Below are 20,962 nucleotides of genomic sequence, written 5' to 3' on the forward strand. Positions count from 1 at the left end.
CTCTAGTGCCCCAATAATGGACCTCTGCAGTCAACATAATCTAGCTATAAAACCTGAAAAGGCAATACTGTATTTTATAAAGCACACAGACCATTGTATGGTACTAGTTAATGAAATCAACCAAGTTTGAGTATTTACACAAAAACCAGGTGACACCATGCAAATTACTGATAAAGTAATTACATCACACCTTGTCAAAATCTATTTACTAATAAGACTTCTAGTTTCAGTACATTAAATCTGGCTAATGAAATATTTCCTCTGGAAATCTAACCCAGCATGTGCGCATCTAGCTGAATAATTCATGCCAGATGTTATTTTTTCACACCTTTCTTACAACATGTTGATCTTGAAGAGTTGGTTGGATATTTCACATGGTCATGGGGCCAGTTAATGAAAACTAAGGCTGTTGGGTGCCCATCTTAGAGATAAACTGATAAAACAACTGGGCCAATACATTGGTTGATATTTGCCAGTTGCAGAATTACCTATTGGTGTGATTTAAGATGTCTGTCACCTAAACACACTTTTTACTAAGAAATGTCTATAACAACACTTTGAAGGGTCTTTTACAAATTCTCTAGTTCAGCTGTGAGAAGCATTCTGCTATGCACAATGCAGTTATACTTGTTTTAGATTCAATAGTCAAATTACACCAACAGATTTTAAGTCAGGCAGAAAAAAATGCAAAAAAGGGAATTATTGTTTAGAACTACCAAGATTATTTAGGCCAAAGATGCACTGATATGGATCTCTAGGGTGGAGAACCTAAATGCCTGTACATGTCTGGTGCTCTGACTCATCTATAAGGTCTACTGGCACCACACCTTCCTTATAAAGGGCCCTCCTACTCAACAAAACCTGAGAGGAAAATGATGTTCCCACTCTTTCTGCAGAGCCCTCAGGGAGTTTCTCTAACGTCTCCCTCACAGTAAAAACAGTCCTGGATGTCATGAGCATTTAGGTCTTGGGTTGCACTATGAACCCCTCTTGCCTTTCTTTCATAGAAACACTGATATGGTGTTACTCCTAGTAGTCTGTTAAATAACAGCCATCAGTGGTTTATAAATTTGCTTTACAGTTCAGGTTTTTGAGTTATTTATAAAAAAGCTAAAAAATATCCACTTCCACAAATTCATGAAATACTTGCATGTTTAACGTTAAATTTATGAACACTAGTGGTATATTTATTGGAAACTTCAAAGACTGTAACTGATAGCTTAAATTTACCTTAGTCTAGGTTTTGAAAGAGGTTAAGGGTAATATCCATTGGAAAGTAAACTTGCTTGCAATTTCTAATTTCAGATTCCAACACAGCTCAAATGTGGCATTATTGACCAAGAAGAGCAAGGATTAACAAATTATGTTAAAGAAACTACTGTACAATAAACCGCATATTACGTGTGAGTTTCTCAGGGTGCTTTGGACACATGTAAAGCCAATCAACCAACATCTTAAGTAAAATTATATAATATACAAAAGTTTTGGACCAACATGCATACATTTGTAAAAGCGTACTAGAGAAGACACACAACAACTGATGTATAGTGCTGATAAATAATAATCAGTTGTATAGTTTTACTTAATGTCATTAGTATATTAAAGGAATCCACAGGGAACATGCCCCATGCACCCACCCCTAGGCACTACAAACTAGCAGGCTGGAGAATAATCATCATAGTAGAAGTTAAAGCAAGGAATTATGCTGTAATTTAAGTCTTCTTCAAAGCACTTTCCATTAGCCTATCATGCTTGTTTCATTTACTTCTAAACAAGTTGAAAATAAGATGCTGGTGATGAGAATGTACTACTTACATGATTATTTTGATTTAAAATAATCACACGATGCCTTTTCATTTTGCACAGAGAGACCTCTGACTGATGACTGGTTTTAAATTTTTGAAAAGTATTTTCAGAAAAACAGAATTACGTCAGCATTGATACAGTGTTAGTGCTAGTTCCAAACTGAAGCCACTAAAATACAATTTTACACACATTCAGGAACACATAGGTATTGAAACATGGAAACTTACTTTTGAAGTTTGTCATATTCTCGCTCAAAGTCTCTTTCAACCTTACAAAAAAGAAAACAAATATATAAATTTCATCTAAAAATCTTTGATTAAATCAATCTGTATTGATTTAACCAATCACTGAAAATGATTAATCAGATGGTATGAACACAACAGTAATAATAATATAGCATGCCTTTTTAACCATAAAAAAAAAACTTGAGCATACACAAGTCAGGAACTATTTTGGAACAGTTTCTGTTTGCATTTCCATGTTGTCTGAGGAATGATTAGACAAATGAAAACGGATAAAAGTAATCATGTGGTTTCAGCTGCAATGCCAGTAGTCTAAGTGAAGCCTGCAGATGAATTGTTATAGCCTCAAGGCTTGTGTTTGACAACTCAAATCAGGCCTCTTCACTATCTTTACCTGAAAATATACCAGTTCTTGTACTTACTCGGGTACATAAAATATATCAAGCAGGTAACTAGTTGGCCTCGTTGGTTCCTGTCTTGTGGTTTTGTGGGCTTCTGGACTTAAACATTATGGCCAAAACAACGAGGGAGGCAGCTGACACTTTATCACTAGTGGACCATTTAGATAGTCTGCCTCTAACCCACTCCCTGGTTTTTCCTTAGGATGGCACAGGAAGCTGGAAACCAAGCCTGACAGTGACTACTGGGCCACAGACCCATTACAGTGGAAGTGGTTTTCTCCAGCAAAGAAAACACCCACTCACTGTCAAGGTAACCATCTCTGCCCCCTTGAATGGCCCAGAGAAAATGGTATACAATAAGACTTTTTGGCTGTGGCACACAGATGGCATTATCCAGACTACTATTCATGTTGGATATACAATTGTTGAAGCTTAACTACAGCTAAACCTTCACAAACTTCACAACAGTTATTTAAAAAACCTACACAGATTTCAATGAAGTTTCTGACCCAAATCTTTGTTGAGCAATGAAATATTTGAGTGTATGTTCATTGGTGACTTACAGTTTTAGAGACTATCTGCTTCTTTGGTTGCCCGATCTTGAAGGGAATCCTGAAATGACACAAAAAGCAATGACTAGTGACAAACATAAGCAATTGTCAAATGACTACCTAAAAACTACTGAAAGCTTAAATGATGGGCATGACACAGGTCAGCACAGGTCAACTTTTGTCTGTCTGAGCTCACTGACCCAATCTGAAGCTGCTCAAGTATACGGTCACTTCATGTAATCACTGAACACATCTGGCTCCCATTGCAAACGGATATCAATAAACAGAAGTGGTTGTCCCCTTTGCTCTTTGTGGCTTTACTGCATGCATGACATCGGCTGGCAATCAAACACACATGCACACTTTATATTCAGTATCAGGAAAATAAACTTATCAGATAATGTTCAGTTTAGTGTACTTATTAGCACACACAAATTTGAAATAATACTTAAGAATAAAAAAGCAATAGTGCTGTAAGATTAGAAAATGTTTACAAATGTGTAAAAATTCATAAGCTGAAATCTCTCATTCACAAAAGCATTCAGATTATTTGCTGTGTCACTCCAAATTGTGTGGTGCATTGTTTGCTTTAATTATCCTTGAGATGTGCCTAGAATTTGAAGAACACCTGGTAAACTGAACCAGCAAATTAGACAGTTTTGAAAAGACACATGTGGTGGCATAAAAGGTCCCACGTTGTACAATTCACATTGCATGTCAGGAATAACCAAGCTATGAGGGCCAAGAAACTCTCTGTAGAGTTCTGTGATACTGAATACTTTTAGAAACCACTATATATGGGGATCTCACCCAAAACTAGAAATGTAATAAAATAAATAAACATCTAAAATAACAGTTAAATTAAAATAAAACTGCACCAGCACAACATGCAAAAGAAGACAGAAAAAACAGGATTATTAAATATGACATTACACATGTTGCTGACGCAAAAATGCTGATAACAAGCATACCCCTACAAAAGACACATGTCAGGCAGGCACAATAATATATTGGGACTCAAACAGGTACAACCAAGGACAATGAATTTCCTGTAAAAGATCAACACCAAAACATGGCATATGGCTTAGTGTTACTGCGCCTAATTCTCAGAATGAAAATACAAACTTTTCTTCACTCTTGAAAGGAAAAAACATGCCACAATCCTAACTATACTTTTGGTAAAAGAAAAAGAAACCTGTTTCCTCTTAGTTAAAACACAATCTTTTATCCCAATTTCAAAACCTTCCCTGTGCTTTAATAAGTTACTGCTGAGCATCAGAGTGACTTGGGGATTCACGAGACAAAAACACAGCCTTGCTAGTGTGCTTGGCTGTAGGTTGTCATTGATGTGGCACTAATGGCCTGAAATATAAGCTACATGATGGACAGTTGCTGCTGACAGGCAGGGTGAGGCAGCAGCTGCGTCAAAAGAAAGGTGTGTAGACTAATGAGATGGAAAAGAAAGGGTGTGATGTAGGGCCTCATTGTGCAACCACAGAAGGCTGTGTGGGGAAGATCATTTTGATGACAGCTCAATCACAAAATTCAACATGGTCAAATAACATCACCATTGATCTAGTTTTATAAAATGGTTTCACTAGTGGCTGCAATATCAAGATTTCTTTTGATTTGCTGGCTGTGTGTTGATGATGTGCTGAGGGTTGTACCAGGTATCAAAATGTCTGGCTCTTGTTTAGATTAAGATTTTAATACATTCTTTAGTTGTTTTAACCCAAAACACATTACAAAAGCCTAATACTGTGTTGTTGCTTTTGGCTCAGGAAAGAAGTTTCACCCACAGTGTCATCGTCTGGGTGAGCCAAAATGGAAAATAAGCCACAGAAATTACTCAGCTCCATCTTATGTGACTCACCCTTCTCTACCTACCTAATCAGCATATGATAACGTCACACTGTCTTTGGGATTGTATGTGACTCCTTTCACAATACAACAGGAGCATGACTTAGAGTTCTATAAACATAAACTTGCGCTGGGGATCAATCTGTGCTTTCCTAAAACTACAATAAGGAGAACCAGCCATGCAGCTAAAACACAGTTTGCAAGCTATGTTCTTAACATCAGACTCAAGTCTGAAAACTAGCACTGACTCTCAGAATCTACTCAGGCCAGACACGACTCAACCAGTAAACAAACGTTTATGTCTTGCCTCCCTTGACACTAGTTTCATGTGTTGGGTGCATACCCTATTAACCCTTTCAGCGTCATTGTCCTCCTACTCATTCTGACCGATGTTTGTCTAGTTAATGCAGTATTCCTGTTTGACATATGGCGTCATAATTTATGTGTTCATATAATTGCCCAGTGTTTGTAAATGATGAAACAGCAATTCAGGCAAAAACCACAGGTACACACAAACACACAAGTGACTCATTTTTATAAAGAGTTTATACTTATTGTGACTTTTCATCTTACTACTGTATCTTTTATATTTTTCTTTTTTTTAAATTTGCATTTTAATGTTCTTATGCTGTCTTCTTCTCTTTTCCATTACACAAAACACTAATAAACTTACCTTTAGTGAACTTGAAGATGTATGGTGCCAAAACACATAAATGAAGTTCTATTTAAGGAAATCTGAAAAATATTGATATTCTCTTCTGAACTGAGAACATTAACAATGCATTCAAAGTGATTTTGCAATTTTTCATTAGCATATTTGTTTTTGGCTGGACAATCAGTTTTCTACCAAAATAGAACAGCAGCAGCTTTTGATGTTTGTTGGGTATGTTAGGGAGAAATTCATGACATTCAAAGCAAAAACCTAATGGAAGCGTGAAGTAGAAACATATTCAACATATAGATGTGTTTCTGAATGACAGCAAGAAATCCAAGTCCATCCACAACTGAACTAGAGTGGACTTTGCCTTTAATGTACCAAAGAAGATATTTGTTTAGAAAAAATACTTGAGAGTCTTTTATAGTACAGATTTCGAGTCTATCCACTTTTACAACCAGCCAAAGCAAAGTTGTCCCTCTCTTCAACTTCTCATGAGAACTGGCAGACACACTGAGTGAAGTGTGCTTGAGAGAGGGAAAATGTAGCAGGCAACCAGAGGGAGAGAATGAGAAAGAGGGAGGATGGTAGTCACTGTGAGAATCATTTCTAATGTTTCTTCACACAGCAATATTTTTGTAGTGGCTGTCACATTTAGAAACATTGGTTAGTTGGGTCCTGTGAACCCAGAACTAGTGTCTGACATGGCAAAGGCCTAGTGATGGCAGACGTGGGTAGTTCAGCTGAATATTGGCTTGGTATATATTGCTAACTCTTACTGAACAAATTGATAAGTATAATCAACAGTCTATGTAGTATTTCTACATGTTACAGTACCTGAGTTTATTTGAGAATTTACTTTCTCAAATAAATAAAAGTCAACTGCTCCAGAAATTCATAAACAGGATCATTTTTACAGAATCAGACTAAGTCACAGCAATTTAAGAGGTTATTGGTAATATTCAATCATTGCCCAAAATTATACACCATTTTAAAAAACTGCCATTACACATTTGCTCTTATTACCAACAAATTGGTCAAACTGCATTTACAGAAATATTTGATCTTTTCTGTAATCGGCTACACGTCAGTGCCATCAAGTAAGCACGTAGGCAAGAACAAAGGCGTAACAGTGTTCTCCATCCGGGATACATTATGCACCGACTGGAAGAACCAGTGGCTTTTCACAAAAACTGCAAATGTGTATGCCATTAGAGAGATAGTGCATCATTCGACCTTGAATACTCCACAGAGCACAGAGGGCTGGTTGAAGATGTTGGGAAGTGGAATTGTTCTGACAATGACCCCAAAGTCAAACCTCTCACGTCATAGAAGCAAGTGTGCAGGCTCTACTGGAATGCATAAGTCAGCAGAGCCCATAAAGAACTCTTTTCACTGACAGAACACCCAAGTCCTGGCCTTGTGTTTGGCAGTGCTTTCTGGAAGAGGAGTCGCATGCCAGCCATTCACTATCTTACTGAAACCAGTGACGCCATCTTGCCTACTTGATCACTGTCTTCCCTGAAAATAACACCATGCATGTGAACAAATTATAAAGACAGTTGATGTACACGCACGTCATGGACATATTAAAGTGTTTGTCATTTTCTGGACTATAAGTTGCATTTTTTACACCGTCTTTTCTAGAGTCTTACATGTGTATATTTACAGTAATTTTGTTGAACATTCACTAGCGTTAAATGGCACTCTTAACACAATTGAAAATAATATTGTACCACCGAAAAAATAAAAACACTTATGTTCACGCTAAACTCTAAACTCCTAGTGTAACACAAGTGAAAATGCCACCCAAAACAAAGGGCTATTCTGCAGACTTCAAAGTGCAGATAATAAAGTCAGCAGCTAAAACAAAGATGGGGGTGAGTGTCAGCATTCAAACAACCTGTGAACTGTGGTGTATGCGCTGCTTCATCCCCCCACTCCGACGCCGGACGACTTGTTTAACGTTACTTGACATGGATGAATGAATTTCATAATGCACTTCTGCCTACATTCATCATAGGCTAATTTAGACTATAATTAGTATAATATAAAATGCAACTTATACATGGAAGTGACTTATGTTTTTTCTCTTCAACAAGGCTGCTTTTGCTAAAAGTGACTTATACTCCAGTGCGACTTATAGTCCGGAAAATACCGTAATGCAAATTTCTTTGTAAACTCTTAAACAGCCATAGAAAATTGAGCACAAGTGTCACAAATCTTGCCATACTCACAAAAATTGATAATACTTGGAAGAATGAATTCTGAGTATTTCAGTGAAATTGAAAATATGCTGTCCAGAGAACAAGGCAAAAGAAAAAAAAGCAGCATATGTTAATGAGTTACAAACTTTCTATAAACCTTGGTAGAGAGAGTTCATCTTCATAACAAAAAAGCAGGAAATAAGAAAGCAATGTACCAAGGCTATTATTGTCTTAAAAAAATACATTAGATCAAATAACCAAAAAGTAACAACTCATAAACTTTCACTGAATGTCAGTGTTGGGCTACAGATCTGACCTTATCCTAACATCTCAATACCCAAGCCAACTACTGATACCACACACAACACACAACACACAGTTCATGGTGTGATGGATGCAGACTACAGACCTGGGCAAAAGTTCACTGGGAACAGAAAAATCTTGGTAAGAAAGCACAAAACAACCTGTTACCTTTCACCCTTATATTTTCCTGCGGACAAAACCTGAACAAACTGTGGTAAGAGTGGCTACAGCTAGACATTTAAGCTTTTCCTGCAAAGTGCCAAAATGAAAAGGTATAACAGAGCACGATAAATACACACTCTGATGGCCTTAACTGATTTTTTTTTTTTTTTGCTTTTTCCTTAAAGTTTTGGGGGATTTTTCCTTGTCTCCACAGAGAAATTCGGTTGGGTCTGGAACTACTGATAAGGGCCTATAAAGTCAGCTGAGACATTCAAATAAACTCAAGAGTATGAAACAAAAAGTAAAAACCAGAAATGCACAAATTCTTATTGTGGACAAATACTTTTCCCTTATTGCCATTTGGATGATAATGACAACTAAGCCTTGTTTACTGTTTACTTTTCAGAGAAGTCACTGTCTGGAAGATCACTGATTAGAAAGATGTGTAGTTTCAGCCAATATCTGTTCATATCATCCACATAGACAGTGTCATAATGACCAACTGTTCGCTCCACCTGTCTTCATTCATTAAACTCAATTCTATAATCATCTGTGGTTTTATTAAAACAATCAGATGCTCCAATCTGACAAGGTTTAGCATTTCTTTGCAGTGACTTTAAAGAATAACTGATCATCAAAATAGTTGGTGATTTTTTTTTCAGTAACCCTTTAATTGACTGTATGTCTCATCTATAATAGTCATTACTAAAGTGACCTGGGCTGTGAGGACATAAGGTATAGATGCTTCAAATTAAACAAATGCCAAAAATGACCTGCTGCCTTTGTGTGTCAAGTAAAACCTGATATTAAACAGCTATCAGAGGTTACTTTCGCTTCCTATGGGTAACTTTAGACCTGGGAATTAGTAGCATAAGCCTAAGAAGTCTGCCCAGGAACTATAAAACTTGTGCTGCTCGTCTGAAACAACATTTGAACACTTAGAAAATAACTTTACTTCATGAAACCCACAACTTTGAAAGCTGCATTAGCATTAGATACGCCAGGAGAACCTGGCCTACCTGCCTGCTTTACCATTCTGTTACAACTCTACATACACAGATGACAAACAGTACAACAGTAGCGTATTACTGCTGTATCTGACGCAGTAATACACACATTTTTAAAAACTGCATGTCGAAATGCTAACGGAGCTAACAGAGCCCTGCTGTCCTGGTCATTAGGGATACTGACTTTCCATGTTATGCTAAGGACACAACCCAGGTTTATTAAACAGTAACTTAGCCTAAAACTAAGTAGCTACAACCTAAGTCGATACTTTTAATGCAGGGGACGAGCTAACGTTAGCAAACTGACGACTTAGGTTATAACGTTAGCTAACTTTACCTCACAAGTTTCCACACGACTTTATCAAACAACCTCCGGTCGAAGTTAAGTGTTTGTAACATTCACCACTTTGCTAGCAACTGTTTAACAATTCATACGCTGCTTTGTGTAGATTATTTAACGTTACTGCTAATAAACGACAGAAGTGTGTACGCGTTTTTTTCTGCTTTAACAAGCTAGTTAGCTCCAACTCTCTTGCTAATGTAGCATTAGTGTTTGTGTAGCGCTTCCAGGAAATAGCCATAGCCCGGTCGACAAGCCATCGGTCTTATGTTATTATAAAAGCAACCTTTGAGGGTATACTAATGTAATACCATAATGGTACAGTCAAATTACATACCAGCTCATTTTGAGTGAACTTTTATTCCAGTTTCATTAAGTAGTTTTAATATTTTCCGAGGATCTCATCTCTTTCTGCCAGTTCACAGCCGTCCATTAAACAGGAAGTCCGGGACTAAGTCGCTTGGTTTCCTCTAAGGAAGTTTTTTTTTTTTTGGCAGAAACAACGAAGCGATGAAACAGAATATACTAATATAAAAAATAAACTACTGCCTGCATATATGTTTAAAACGTTTGTATGTAATGATCATTGGTTTAACTTCGCTTGTGTATTTGTGTGTTGGGTACGTACGGTAGCGGTGCGAGTGCGTGCGCGTGCACGTATTGATCCAAGTAAACGAAAGGCAAGTGATATTTTTCTTTATTCAAGTACTTACATAGAAATAACAAAACAATTGCATTACAACAAACCGAAGTGCCAAGTAAACAGGGGAGCTCATCTCTCCCCATCACAAGGATATAGTAAAATTCATTTCAATATTCAGCTCATCATAAAAGGACCTTATTATAAGGTAATAAAAACATGAAATAGGCTAAAGACATCCACAACATTTTAAACAAGACCCCTTGTTTTCTTTAAAAAATAAAGCCAACAGAACAGTTGTCCCAGTGTGTGTTTCCAATTGTCTGTCCTGAATGGTTGTTAGGTTTATCCCATTTCTCCCAATGTGACTTTAATTTTCATGCATAATAAAGAAATGAGCACCACCCACAGCATCTGAGGGTAGCACTTGGGAACATTTCCGTGCACATGCAAACATGAGGATATACTCTAATGATAAGGAAACACAACACAACAGAAAACAGTGAGTATTGACTCCATCTGAACACAATAGTTGAAGTCCACAAAATCCCTGAAGCCACCCTGTAGTCCATAAGATGACGTGAGTAGCCTATAATATCTACACATTATTGAAATCTCTTCAAATGTGGGTTGTATTTTTTAAAATGCTGTGATTATTCATTATCATGAATGAGACTAAGCCTATTGCCTTGCCCAAGGCCAACTTCACATAGACTAAATCAAACAGTTAAACACAAACATTAGCACAAGGCTGCCTTCAACTGCAAGCAGACTGAGGTCACATTTATGATTTGTTGCTCCCGTGGAGTTCTCATCACATATTGTTTTTGATCAGCCAACCCTGCAACCCAGTTTGGCACAAAGATCGCTGCTGATGTTGGCTCAGGTCCAACAGAGCACTGAGGATGAGGCAAATTCCAGTTTCAGAGTGTTTGCCCACCTTTGGTCAGCAGAACATAAAAAAGCATAAAATAAAATCTTCTTGAACAAGCATTATTAGGGTGGGATTGTTGGTGAGTTTGTTTAACAGGTCATTGACATATACCTTTAGCATTCACACATTACACAGAAGGATCATAATTCAGATGAACATGGTGCAGCTTGTGTTGTTGTTTATCCACCAAACTATGTTGAGGGAATGGGATGCAGGGGATCAATAAATTTTACAAAATCTATCTGTCCATTACAAAAATGTTACAAAACAAAAGTGACAAACACAGATGATATGAATGATGAAATTCCAAGATTGCAATGTTGTAATTACATGGCTTCATTTAGACAAGGAAATAGTTTGGTGTAGTCTCCTCCTTACTCCGCATCATGCCTTTAACACAAAGCAACATAAACACAGTTTTCTCTTAGAGGAGGCCACATTCCTTTTCCTATAATTAAAACATCCACTCTCACTAGAGCACACAAGAGCATGATTTTTGGTCAAATAAATTCAAAATGATCTGTAATGACTGAGTCAAGTATCAAAGTATTATGGATAAAAACTAAAGATAAACATTAGTATTCCTTATTAACTCATGTACCAAATATATTCTTTTGTCCTGACTCAGTGAGGGCGTCATCTATAGGACATGTTCATTAGACGCCATTACTCATTGGCAAATCCTAAACTGTCTGAATCTTAGTTATTAAAAAGGATAATTATCTAGGATCAAAGCTAAGTAATGGTGTGATGTAATGTGTAAAAAGTAAAATCATTAAGTTTGGTACATTGTAATGTTAATATAAAATATGTTTTATTTTGGATAAGCCCAGAAAAGTTCAATTTTTTGATGACCATCCATGCAATACAATAATGTATTGTTTTTGTGATACGAACTACAATACTATTGATTTAGAGTTACATTTTGTAATGTATGTGAACTTTTAAACTACCTCAAAAAGTGCAAGGAGGTCTGTTCATTTAAGCATGTAGATGAGTTGAGAAAAGCCTCTCCGAGGCCAATTTAATTGAAAAATAAGTGGATACTTGCCAGGAAGCTCAACAGTGAAAACTGGTTGCTACAGGAAAGGGAAAACATGGCCCTAGAAGCCCATTTTTGTATGCATTGTATTCTCTGTGGCACTGTTTTTCTGAACCTTTCTTTTGCCCTTTGCATTTACCAGTTGAGATTCTCTTTAAGTCTCACTGCCATGTCTACTGACCGGCACAATATGTTTTTTTTTTCCAGCTGATAATGTTTCTATAAGTCTCTGCTTTGGATACAGTATACACTTCTTCAGCCAATAACCAGAAATATTTTCTGTCAAAATATATGGAGGAAAGAGTTTTTTTTTTAAGTTCTTCTGCTATTTGATCAATAAACTTTAAGATTCTAATAAAATCTGAAATTTTCTTACCACGCTGACAGCACTATTACATCTCAAACATTTCATAACAGTGATGGAATAAATGCAAATGAGTTGTTTGGTGGGGTCAATCAATTTTGTGTATTTTGTGCTAGCTCTGACAGAAGTACATACCCCAGTACGTACCCTTTTCCATTCATTAATCTTATTTTTCTCAAAATTTCATTGGTCGTTGACAAGAAAATATATTAACTTAATGGCACAGGATGAGAATGTCATAGTCTATTAGTAGCTCAGTTACTTTTTGCATTTGCACCACAAAGCTATATAGTGAGTCAAAAAAACAACAACTTTCCAGCTCTCCAGAGGCAAGACAAAACCACATTTCAAGAAAAAACTTTCATCAAATGTGGATGTTGTCTATATCCTTATACTCTTGAGACCCTAGAAAAGCCAGTGGCAGAAAGTGAGCCTATAAATGTTTTACTGAATGATAAAGGAGGTAGTTACTTCTGCCAGCACAAAGATCAGTAGAGCCAAATGTGAAAAATATTGTCATTTCCCTGTAATGTATGTCATGAAAAGACACAATCATTTAGTCTCCAAGAACAACCACTGTTTTCTGGACAACGGGGAGATGTATTAATTGAGATAACCGATTGTGACTATAATGGATATACACAAAATGTAAAAAAAAAAAAAAAAAAAAATCTTCTAATTTTATTGAGAACACCTTAGTGCTTCTTTAGACCAGTTACTACTTTAAAGCGTACACATGGTGCAAATGCAATTATTCTTTTTTTTTTTTAATGAAAGATAACACACCATATTTGGCACTATTGTTGTGCTTCAAAAATTTTTGCGATGACCTGTGAAAACAAAATCTCCTGTATTATAACTACATTACTAAAAGCCTTAAGACACATTCCGCACAAGCATTCAGTCAATTGAAAGTTCTGGTTTATGCAGACATTTGTATTTACATAGTGTGCATGAAGGCATGCACATATATGCACAATTTAATACTGAGTTATGTTGCATTTGACATTTGAGTACAAAAGTGAAACTTCTACTGTAGCTACCTGCTTACATATTGGTATACTGTACAAAAACATCAACTCATTAGTATACAACTCAGTCTCAGCCTGTCTATTAGAAAAGATGTAAACATGGATTTGGAAATTTTAATTTTTCTCTTACCATATGCTGCTCAACTTTTGATGTCTTAAACCAAGTAGTTTAGTCTTTATACATTGTCAAGTACAGACAAAGTGCTTTATTCATCTTTGCTTTTATGTACTGCTGGCTTGCAACCCAGTGTCATTTATTTAAGTAGTTCAGTCTGTCTAACTGTGCTCTTAGTTAATTTGCTTTACGAGTTGGTGGCATATGTTATGATTATATTGCATAAAATTGAAGAACTCAAGAAAACTGATAGAATCAACAATATTGGTGAGATTTTCCAAAGAACCCCCCCCCCCCCCCCCCCAAAAAAAAAACAACACAAATGATGTCTGGTAACACCACATTAAGCCACCATACAAAATGGCAACAAAAACACACAGTGTCTCTCAGTGACTACAAATAAATAAGTATTGGCAAAGACATTGATTGCTGCAGGCATGTTTTATAAGTACAGAGAGAAGGATAACACATCTGTTTGCTTTGTGTGACCCATTCAGTCATCATCTAGATTTAACCAACTTGTGCATGTAAATCTAAATCTAAGATGCAGTGTTTGAATTTGATCTTTCCTATAAACCGACACATGTGCTAAGCTGATATCACTGTTATGGTTGGCAAATGTCAGGCACAATAATAAGAACAAGGTTGGTTGTATCACCACAATACATTTGGCACATTCTTTGAGAAAACAACATTCAAATTCAAAATTTAAAAAAAAAAAAAAAACACTACACCTCAACAAAAACAACAGAAAGACGGTTAAGTGCCACTAATAAGGTATCCATGACAGTACACAAATATAACCAATTGCACTTTTAAACAGCCTAATAAAATTAATGCATAAATCCCAGGCAACTCACCCTTTAGCTAAGTTCCACTGTAAAGTTGTTTATTTTGAGATTCTGGATTCTTTCCAATTTAGAAATTCTGTGTAAAATGTACAAAAAATGTATCCACCATAAAACCTATAGATACACAGTGGCCAAGGTGCCCTTCTTTGTGTTGGCACTGTGTTACAGTAGCTGAGGCTCTGAGTTGCTTGAAAGAGAAGGGCAACTACCCTTTTCCCTTTTTATTAAACTAAAGGCATCCATCTTAAAATAGAAGGAATACAACTTAAATGAGCAGGGGATTAAAAGAGAGGAAAAGAGTCACCTATTTATCTCATAGTGGATGTGATCCCTTTTTCCTAAGTCTCTTTATGGCGCATCATGAGGGTCCAGTCCAAGTGCACATAGTGACGGTCATGATGTTCCCACTGTTGGCCCCCCACAGGAGCTGGGTGGCGAGCTGTGGCTCCCTGCTGCCGCACTGCTCTTGTCAGCTGGCTTCTTGTCCTTCTGTTTCAGGTGAACCTTTGCATGTCTCTTTCGCTCATCACTTCTGGCAAACTTGCGTCCACAGAACTCACAGGAGAAGGGTTTCTCGCCTGTGTGTGTGCGGATGTGTGTGGTCAGGTGGTCACTCCGGCTGAAGGAACGCATGCATATTCTGCACTGGAAGGGTTTGTGACCTGTGTGGATCCGAAGGTGACGTGTGAGCTCATCTGAGCGTGAGAAGCGTCTGTCACAGTTCTCTGCTGGACAGGCGTGTGGTCGTTCGTGGACAGGGGTTTTGCTGGGACGATTAGGGTATTTCCGTGGTCGGATGGGTTTGAGTGTGAGAGTCTGTGGTGGTGGGTGATGCTGAGGAGGGTGCTGCTGCCCACCGATGAAACCTGGGTGAATTTGTTGCTTGTCTTTAAACGCTCTGATGGTCTCCAGGGGTGTGATAGGTGGAGGGTTGACTCGGATGGGGTCCATGGTCTGGAAGGGCTTGTGCTCCATCACACCAACCTCCCCCTGATGATGGAAAAGGTTGTAGTCAGGGATCATGGAGAAAAGGCTGCCATCCATGGAGGCTTTGGAAGTGGAGTGATAGTCATTGCCAGGGTAGGCTAGAGCCGTGCTGGTGGCAGGGCTGTGGTGGAATGACACCTGCTCCTGGTACAGGTCACTGCAGGTGGAATATGCAGGCAGTGGCGGACCATATACCTGCTCCATATCTGACGTCTGTCCTCCCATGTTGGCTGCAGAAGATGGTGTCTGTGTTGTTACTGTGCTGGGTGATGGAGAAACACCCAGGATCCCCGCACTGACAAGACTGATGATATTGTTATCAGAACACCAGCCAGAGCCACCAATGCCACCCGAAGGAGGAGTATCAAAGGCAAACTTCCCCAGATAGGTGACAGTCTGCCCGCTGCGGTTTGACTGGAAGCTGGATCCATACTGAATCTCTGCAGATGTTTTCTCGCTTCCCATGCCCAGATCCATGATATTATCTAGATAAATGCAAATAAAAAACAGATAGTATGAAAAAATCACCCACGTGGTTGCTCAAACATGGATATAAAATGCAAGGTTGAGATGAAAAACCTGTAAAAGTGATCATGTGGCACAAGTTCTGAAAAAAGTCTAAAAAATTAACTTTGTCAAGCTAACTAAACTTGAGATGACAGTCCTCTGTCTGAAATTCAGCTTTTCTGCATATTCCTGTAATAGTGTGCAAACAAGAGTTCAAAAATAAGACATGCAACACAGTTAAATGTGAACGCTGTCAGACCTGTAAGTTAAGTGAGTGACTGCTGCATCTGAGACAGTGGTATCTCTCTCTCTCTCTCAGGTCCCACAAGCTCTCATAAATCAAGACCTAAACACCCCCTTTGATCCAGTCATTGTGTCCCTCAGGAGGACAGCCAAACTTAATGGCAAGATCTGATTTCTTTACAGGGAGGATTATAAGGCAAACGCCACATCTCTCATGCTCAGAGATTCAAAACACATTTGCAGTAAAGAACATCTGCACATAACGGGGAGGGGGATTTTAAGTGATTCCAATCCAATCTCTACATTAGTGAGTTTAACAACCTTTTCAAAAATGTCCTTGATATATATTTTTGTTTTGTGCAGAAAGCTACACATATTACACCAAACACACGCATTCTCACACAGATTTAACTTATTCCAGAAATTCTATGAAAAGCATCAAATGCAGATGTGCTTAATGGTAATATATTTATGTGCTGATCATACTCTGGGGGCTGAATGTGTGATGTTTGAAAATAATTCTTTCTTAAACAGAATAGACATCTCTTTTCAGTTGAGGTAAATCATACACAGGGGTTCTTATATATTAACTCCCAGTAATTATAGTCTACTGGAATTTAGCTGAAGGCAAATCACAAGGAAACAAACAAAACCAAAATTATGTATGTTGCACAATAATGTTCCACACAACAAGAATGGCACACAATGACATAAGTTTGGTTTTGATATGACATAAAAAAGGTCAAGGTTAATATTTTCATTTGAGTAGTAAGATTTTTGAACAGAAGGAGGGCTGTGAAACAAGGAAATCAATCTTTTCTTATAGATCAGTTCAGAACAACGAGGCTCCACCTGAGAAATCACAGCATGTTACTGGACAAAAATATATCACTGATAATTCCCAAAAAGGCATATGGACAAAAATTATGTATATTTATATATATATATTTTTTCATACAGGGTAATATAAATTTCACTATCAAGACATAATAAAACCAGCAACACACCTGTGCTCTGCAACATCTTATTTTTTTTCCGTTTCACCCCGTTTGTTTAAATATCTCTGTTAGTGGTTAAATAAAATACATTTTATTGCCGCGTTTATAGAAAAATGTAATGTGTGACATGTATGTCATGAACTTTGTGTCGCTTCTATTTATTTATTATTACCACAGTAAAATTATCGACTATTTAGATCATTTAAACGCACACTTTTTAGGTAAATTAAGGGGGAATATTTGGGGTTTAATAAGGTGTTTTAATTTCCTGGCTGACTAAAGAAAAAAAGCTTACACATAAAAGAGATTTGGAAACAAAGCTGGATTAAGGTGAAACTGAATCGGGGTCACACTTTGTGATATTTTCAGCCACATCAACAACCTAAATATTTTGTGGTTTTTGCGCAGCGTTGACCGGTCACCTCGCAAGGTGAGCGTGTACAATTAGTGACTGATTTAAAACCCAGTCTCTACAACACTAAGACGAACCAACAAGTCAGCTTTATATAGACGTCTGACTTATTCAGAAATATACATTAATCTGGACTAAGCAATAAATCAGGTGAAATCTCCGGCCTCGCATACGATGGGTCGTGGGCCTGGCCCCTAAACGTGTTTCATATAGACTAAAGCGGCCACACACGCCTATAAAGTCAATCTCTGTCATGTTATTAGAGTTGTGAATGAAAGTCATCGCCTAAAGTAGAATCATCTTTGCAGGTACATATTAGAGTCATATTTGTAGTTTGATCACATTAACTAGACGCACTTCTCATAACCTGCAGATTTCATTTTCAATCAGTAGCCGATTGCGGTTTTAGTGGACTTTGCGTATAAAACAGCCTTTTACCACAGTCATTCATATCAAGACATTTCCTCCAAACACACCTCAGCTACGGAGAAATAAAACCAGCATAAACTACATATATTTGTTTAAATATAGCCTAATGTGTTAGATAATGGTTAAAAAAAGTTTTGATATAGATAAGCTGTTTTTTTTTTTTTTTTTACTTTCCGTTTGAAATCATGCCATCTCGGTTGTAGGACTCGGAGAATATAACAATAAAAAACACACGTTCGACCTGAAACTCAGTAGTTTTAAACGTGTGTCCAATTCATGGTGGGCTATGATACACCTGACCCCGAAAAAGTATTCAGTACGGGAATGTGTCTTTGTGCGCAACAGCCAGAGCGCTAACAGGTGCTCCAAGCCCCAAGACAACTGTTGCCTTCCGCGCACATCGCAGTTTGAGCCACTTTATTCAAAACATACACACAGACACACACACACACAAACACACACACAAAGTGATTGAATTCTTACCTGTGTTCATCTGTGAATAGTGGTTAATAGATTCCGTACTGGTGAAAATATTCATAGACGTCGGGATGTCCTCTTCTGGGTAGAGACTGTCAGGGATCGTGTTTATTAAACTGCTCATGGTAAGAGGGAGCTTGTCCGCTAGTTTCCCTGTCATAGCAGTTTTGTTCAGTCCGACATTTATAAAGGACAACGCGCAGGTATCCAAGTATAGTTACACAAAAACAGCGGGTGTTCTCAAAGTGGAAAACACAGGTGTGGATCAGACGTGAAGAAAGGAGAGAGGATCAGGGATGGATCCCGTTGCTGTAGGTATCCAAGTATCCCGCGGAGGACGAGCAGCGCCGGTTATCTCCTCCTGTGTGATCACAGGCTATTGTTGTTATTAATCTGATCACTGTGGAAGCTGATGGACTGCTTGTGGGGGAATTTGAAGTCTGTGAATCAATGGAGGAGGTGCTGGTGTTGGTTGCACAAGAGCGGCTCTACTTGCTCTATTGGAGCTGAATAGGGGACTCCAGTCTGCCTGTATTAAATAGGGGGATGGAACATATGTGTGACGTAGATGACCATATATGGACAGAGCGCCCAGCGCCTTGCTCTCCGCGCGTCAGTCGTGGAAACTACAGTGGAGGCAAAAGGCTCCAGCAGATAGGCTAGATAGCCACAAAGTTTACAAATTCCACATGGTAGCCCCACATGCACCCTTCTTCGGGATAAGCCGGTAGTTCTCCTCTGTTCATGTCCTTGTGTGACATCACAACGATCCAATAGCTTGTTATCTTTTGTTATTGCCAGTTATTATGATGTTTTTATGGACTCTGCTATCAAGCACACTGCGATCTATTTATGCAGCTGTATGTGTGTGAGAGAAAAGGAGAGTGTGTTGTGGCTATAGCTCCTAAAACAGGCTACACTAGGCCATATGTAAATAGTGACTATTCACTACAAGCCTACTGCTACTACTGACTAATACTGGAGGATGTCTCTCTGTTGGTTTTACGCACAAGCTCCTTTTTGTTCAGAGAAACCCAGATATGAAAAATGACTTTGAATAGTACAAGTGTATTAAATTTCGCCTTTGTTTCTGGTGAACATGCGCGCACTTTGTACCGTCCTGTATTGCAGAAGAGTGGTTCAAAAACCCTTTTTCATGCAGCAACACTGTCTTACAAAGACAGTAATTGGCAGAGTTAATCGGCTGTAAATATTGCAAGCGCTTTGTAAATCCACAGGCTTGCTTTGACTTGGAGTCCAAGTGACCGCTTAACTGGAAACTCCAAATAAGGCCGTGTCCGGCCCCGCCCCTCCACGTCTGTATATGGACATGTGAGTTCCGGGTGAAGTAGTAGTGGAAAAGTGATCGGAAGCCACAGACGTTCAAAGAGATGTCAGCGGACAAAGCGTCATGGTTCGCTTTTTACCAATTTGCCAACTTGTGAAAAATACCTACATTGGTTGCCTTGTAATGGTTTAAAAATACCCCCTTATAATTTGAGTTTGGTACACATATAGCTAAGACTCACTGGGAGCCTGTGATTCATTCACTTATTTCACATGTATAACTTTCACATTTGCACTCCTACTAGTAATATTCTATAAATGTACTTAGTTTTTGACATAAACATTATGTGTTGCCTGCTGCAGCTGTTAACTGTATAGGCTTAGATACACAGGCCTTTGCAAAATCCACAGAAATTACTGAATGAAATGTGAGTGCTTGAATATTCAGACCTGAGAAATTAATAGTACCTCAATGAACCAGAAGTGTAAACAGAGTGTGTGGGAGAATTAGTCTGAATCATGCTTGGTGTTTAGGGGGCTTACACAAACTGAGCAGCTAGTGATCTGTGTGTGTCATTACCAGAGGCAAGTCCTCCACGTGTATATCTGTGTTTTATGAGTAGTGGTCAGTGGGCAGAGAAGAGTCCTCTCAGGTTTTATCTGTCTTGTCCCTTGAATCAGCAAAACAGACAACAATAATGCCAATGGACTAGATTAAAAATGAAACACTTTTGTGTCCAACAAAAAGTAGATGTTGACTTTATCATGTGCTTTATACTGACTCACTTCCTAAATTTATATTTGTGTATCACTTTTTGCACATTGGTCCAGGTCAAAAGGCAGCACAGGCTAAACTTGTCGGTTTTGTTCACAGAGTTAAAACTTACATCTGCGAGACGAGTTTCTGCGATAATGTACAGTTATCATCAGGCATATTTAACACTGATTTAATGTTTTTATAGGTTTGTCCCGTTTTTACCTCTGATACAGTAACTGTTCAATCTGGAGGAAATTCAGTTCTACATATGGCATGTTAATGTTGTGTAATATATGTACATTCATCAAAAAATAATTTAATGCATATGTTCTCAACAGGATATTAACAGCTTGC

At 38.0% G+C, this 20,962-nt stretch overlaps 2 protein-coding genes across 3 annotated transcripts in view; both read right to left on the bottom strand.

Moving 5' to 3' along the window:
- The window catches only part of bin3 (bridging integrator 3), a 28,076-nt gene extending 18,055 nt beyond the window's left edge, over nucleotides 1–10,021 (bottom strand). For both annotated transcript variants that reach the window (XM_026322416.1, XM_026322417.1), the window contains exons 1-3: nucleotides 9,872–10,021; nucleotides 3,013–3,061; nucleotides 2,034–2,074 (exon numbers count right to left, since the gene is read on the bottom strand). In XM_026322416.1, coding sequence (XP_026178201.1) covers nucleotides 2,034–2,074; nucleotides 3,013–3,061; nucleotides 9,872–9,879 — 98 coding nt within the window. In that variant the 5' untranslated portion in view covers nucleotides 9,880–10,021. The remainder of the gene's footprint in view (nucleotides 1–2,033; nucleotides 2,075–3,012; nucleotides 3,062–9,871) is intronic.
- A 3,952-nt stretch (nucleotides 10,022–13,973) lies between these two features.
- Nucleotides 13,974–19,056, bottom strand: egr3 (early growth response 3). Its single transcript, XM_026320656.1, is given in 3 exon segments — nucleotides 13,974–14,922; nucleotides 14,925–15,983; nucleotides 18,571–19,056. Coding segments are annotated over 3 exon segments (1,266 nt in total). The 5' UTR covers nucleotides 18,725–19,056; the 3' UTR covers nucleotides 13,974–14,869.
- Nucleotides 19,057–20,962: the final 1,906 nt, after the last annotated feature.

Source organism: Mastacembelus armatus, chromosome 9 (genome assembly GCF_900324485.2).
Source record: "Mastacembelus armatus chromosome 9, fMasArm1.2, whole genome shotgun sequence".
NCBI classification, from domain to species: domain Eukaryota; kingdom Metazoa; phylum Chordata; class Actinopteri; order Synbranchiformes; family Mastacembelidae; genus Mastacembelus; species Mastacembelus armatus.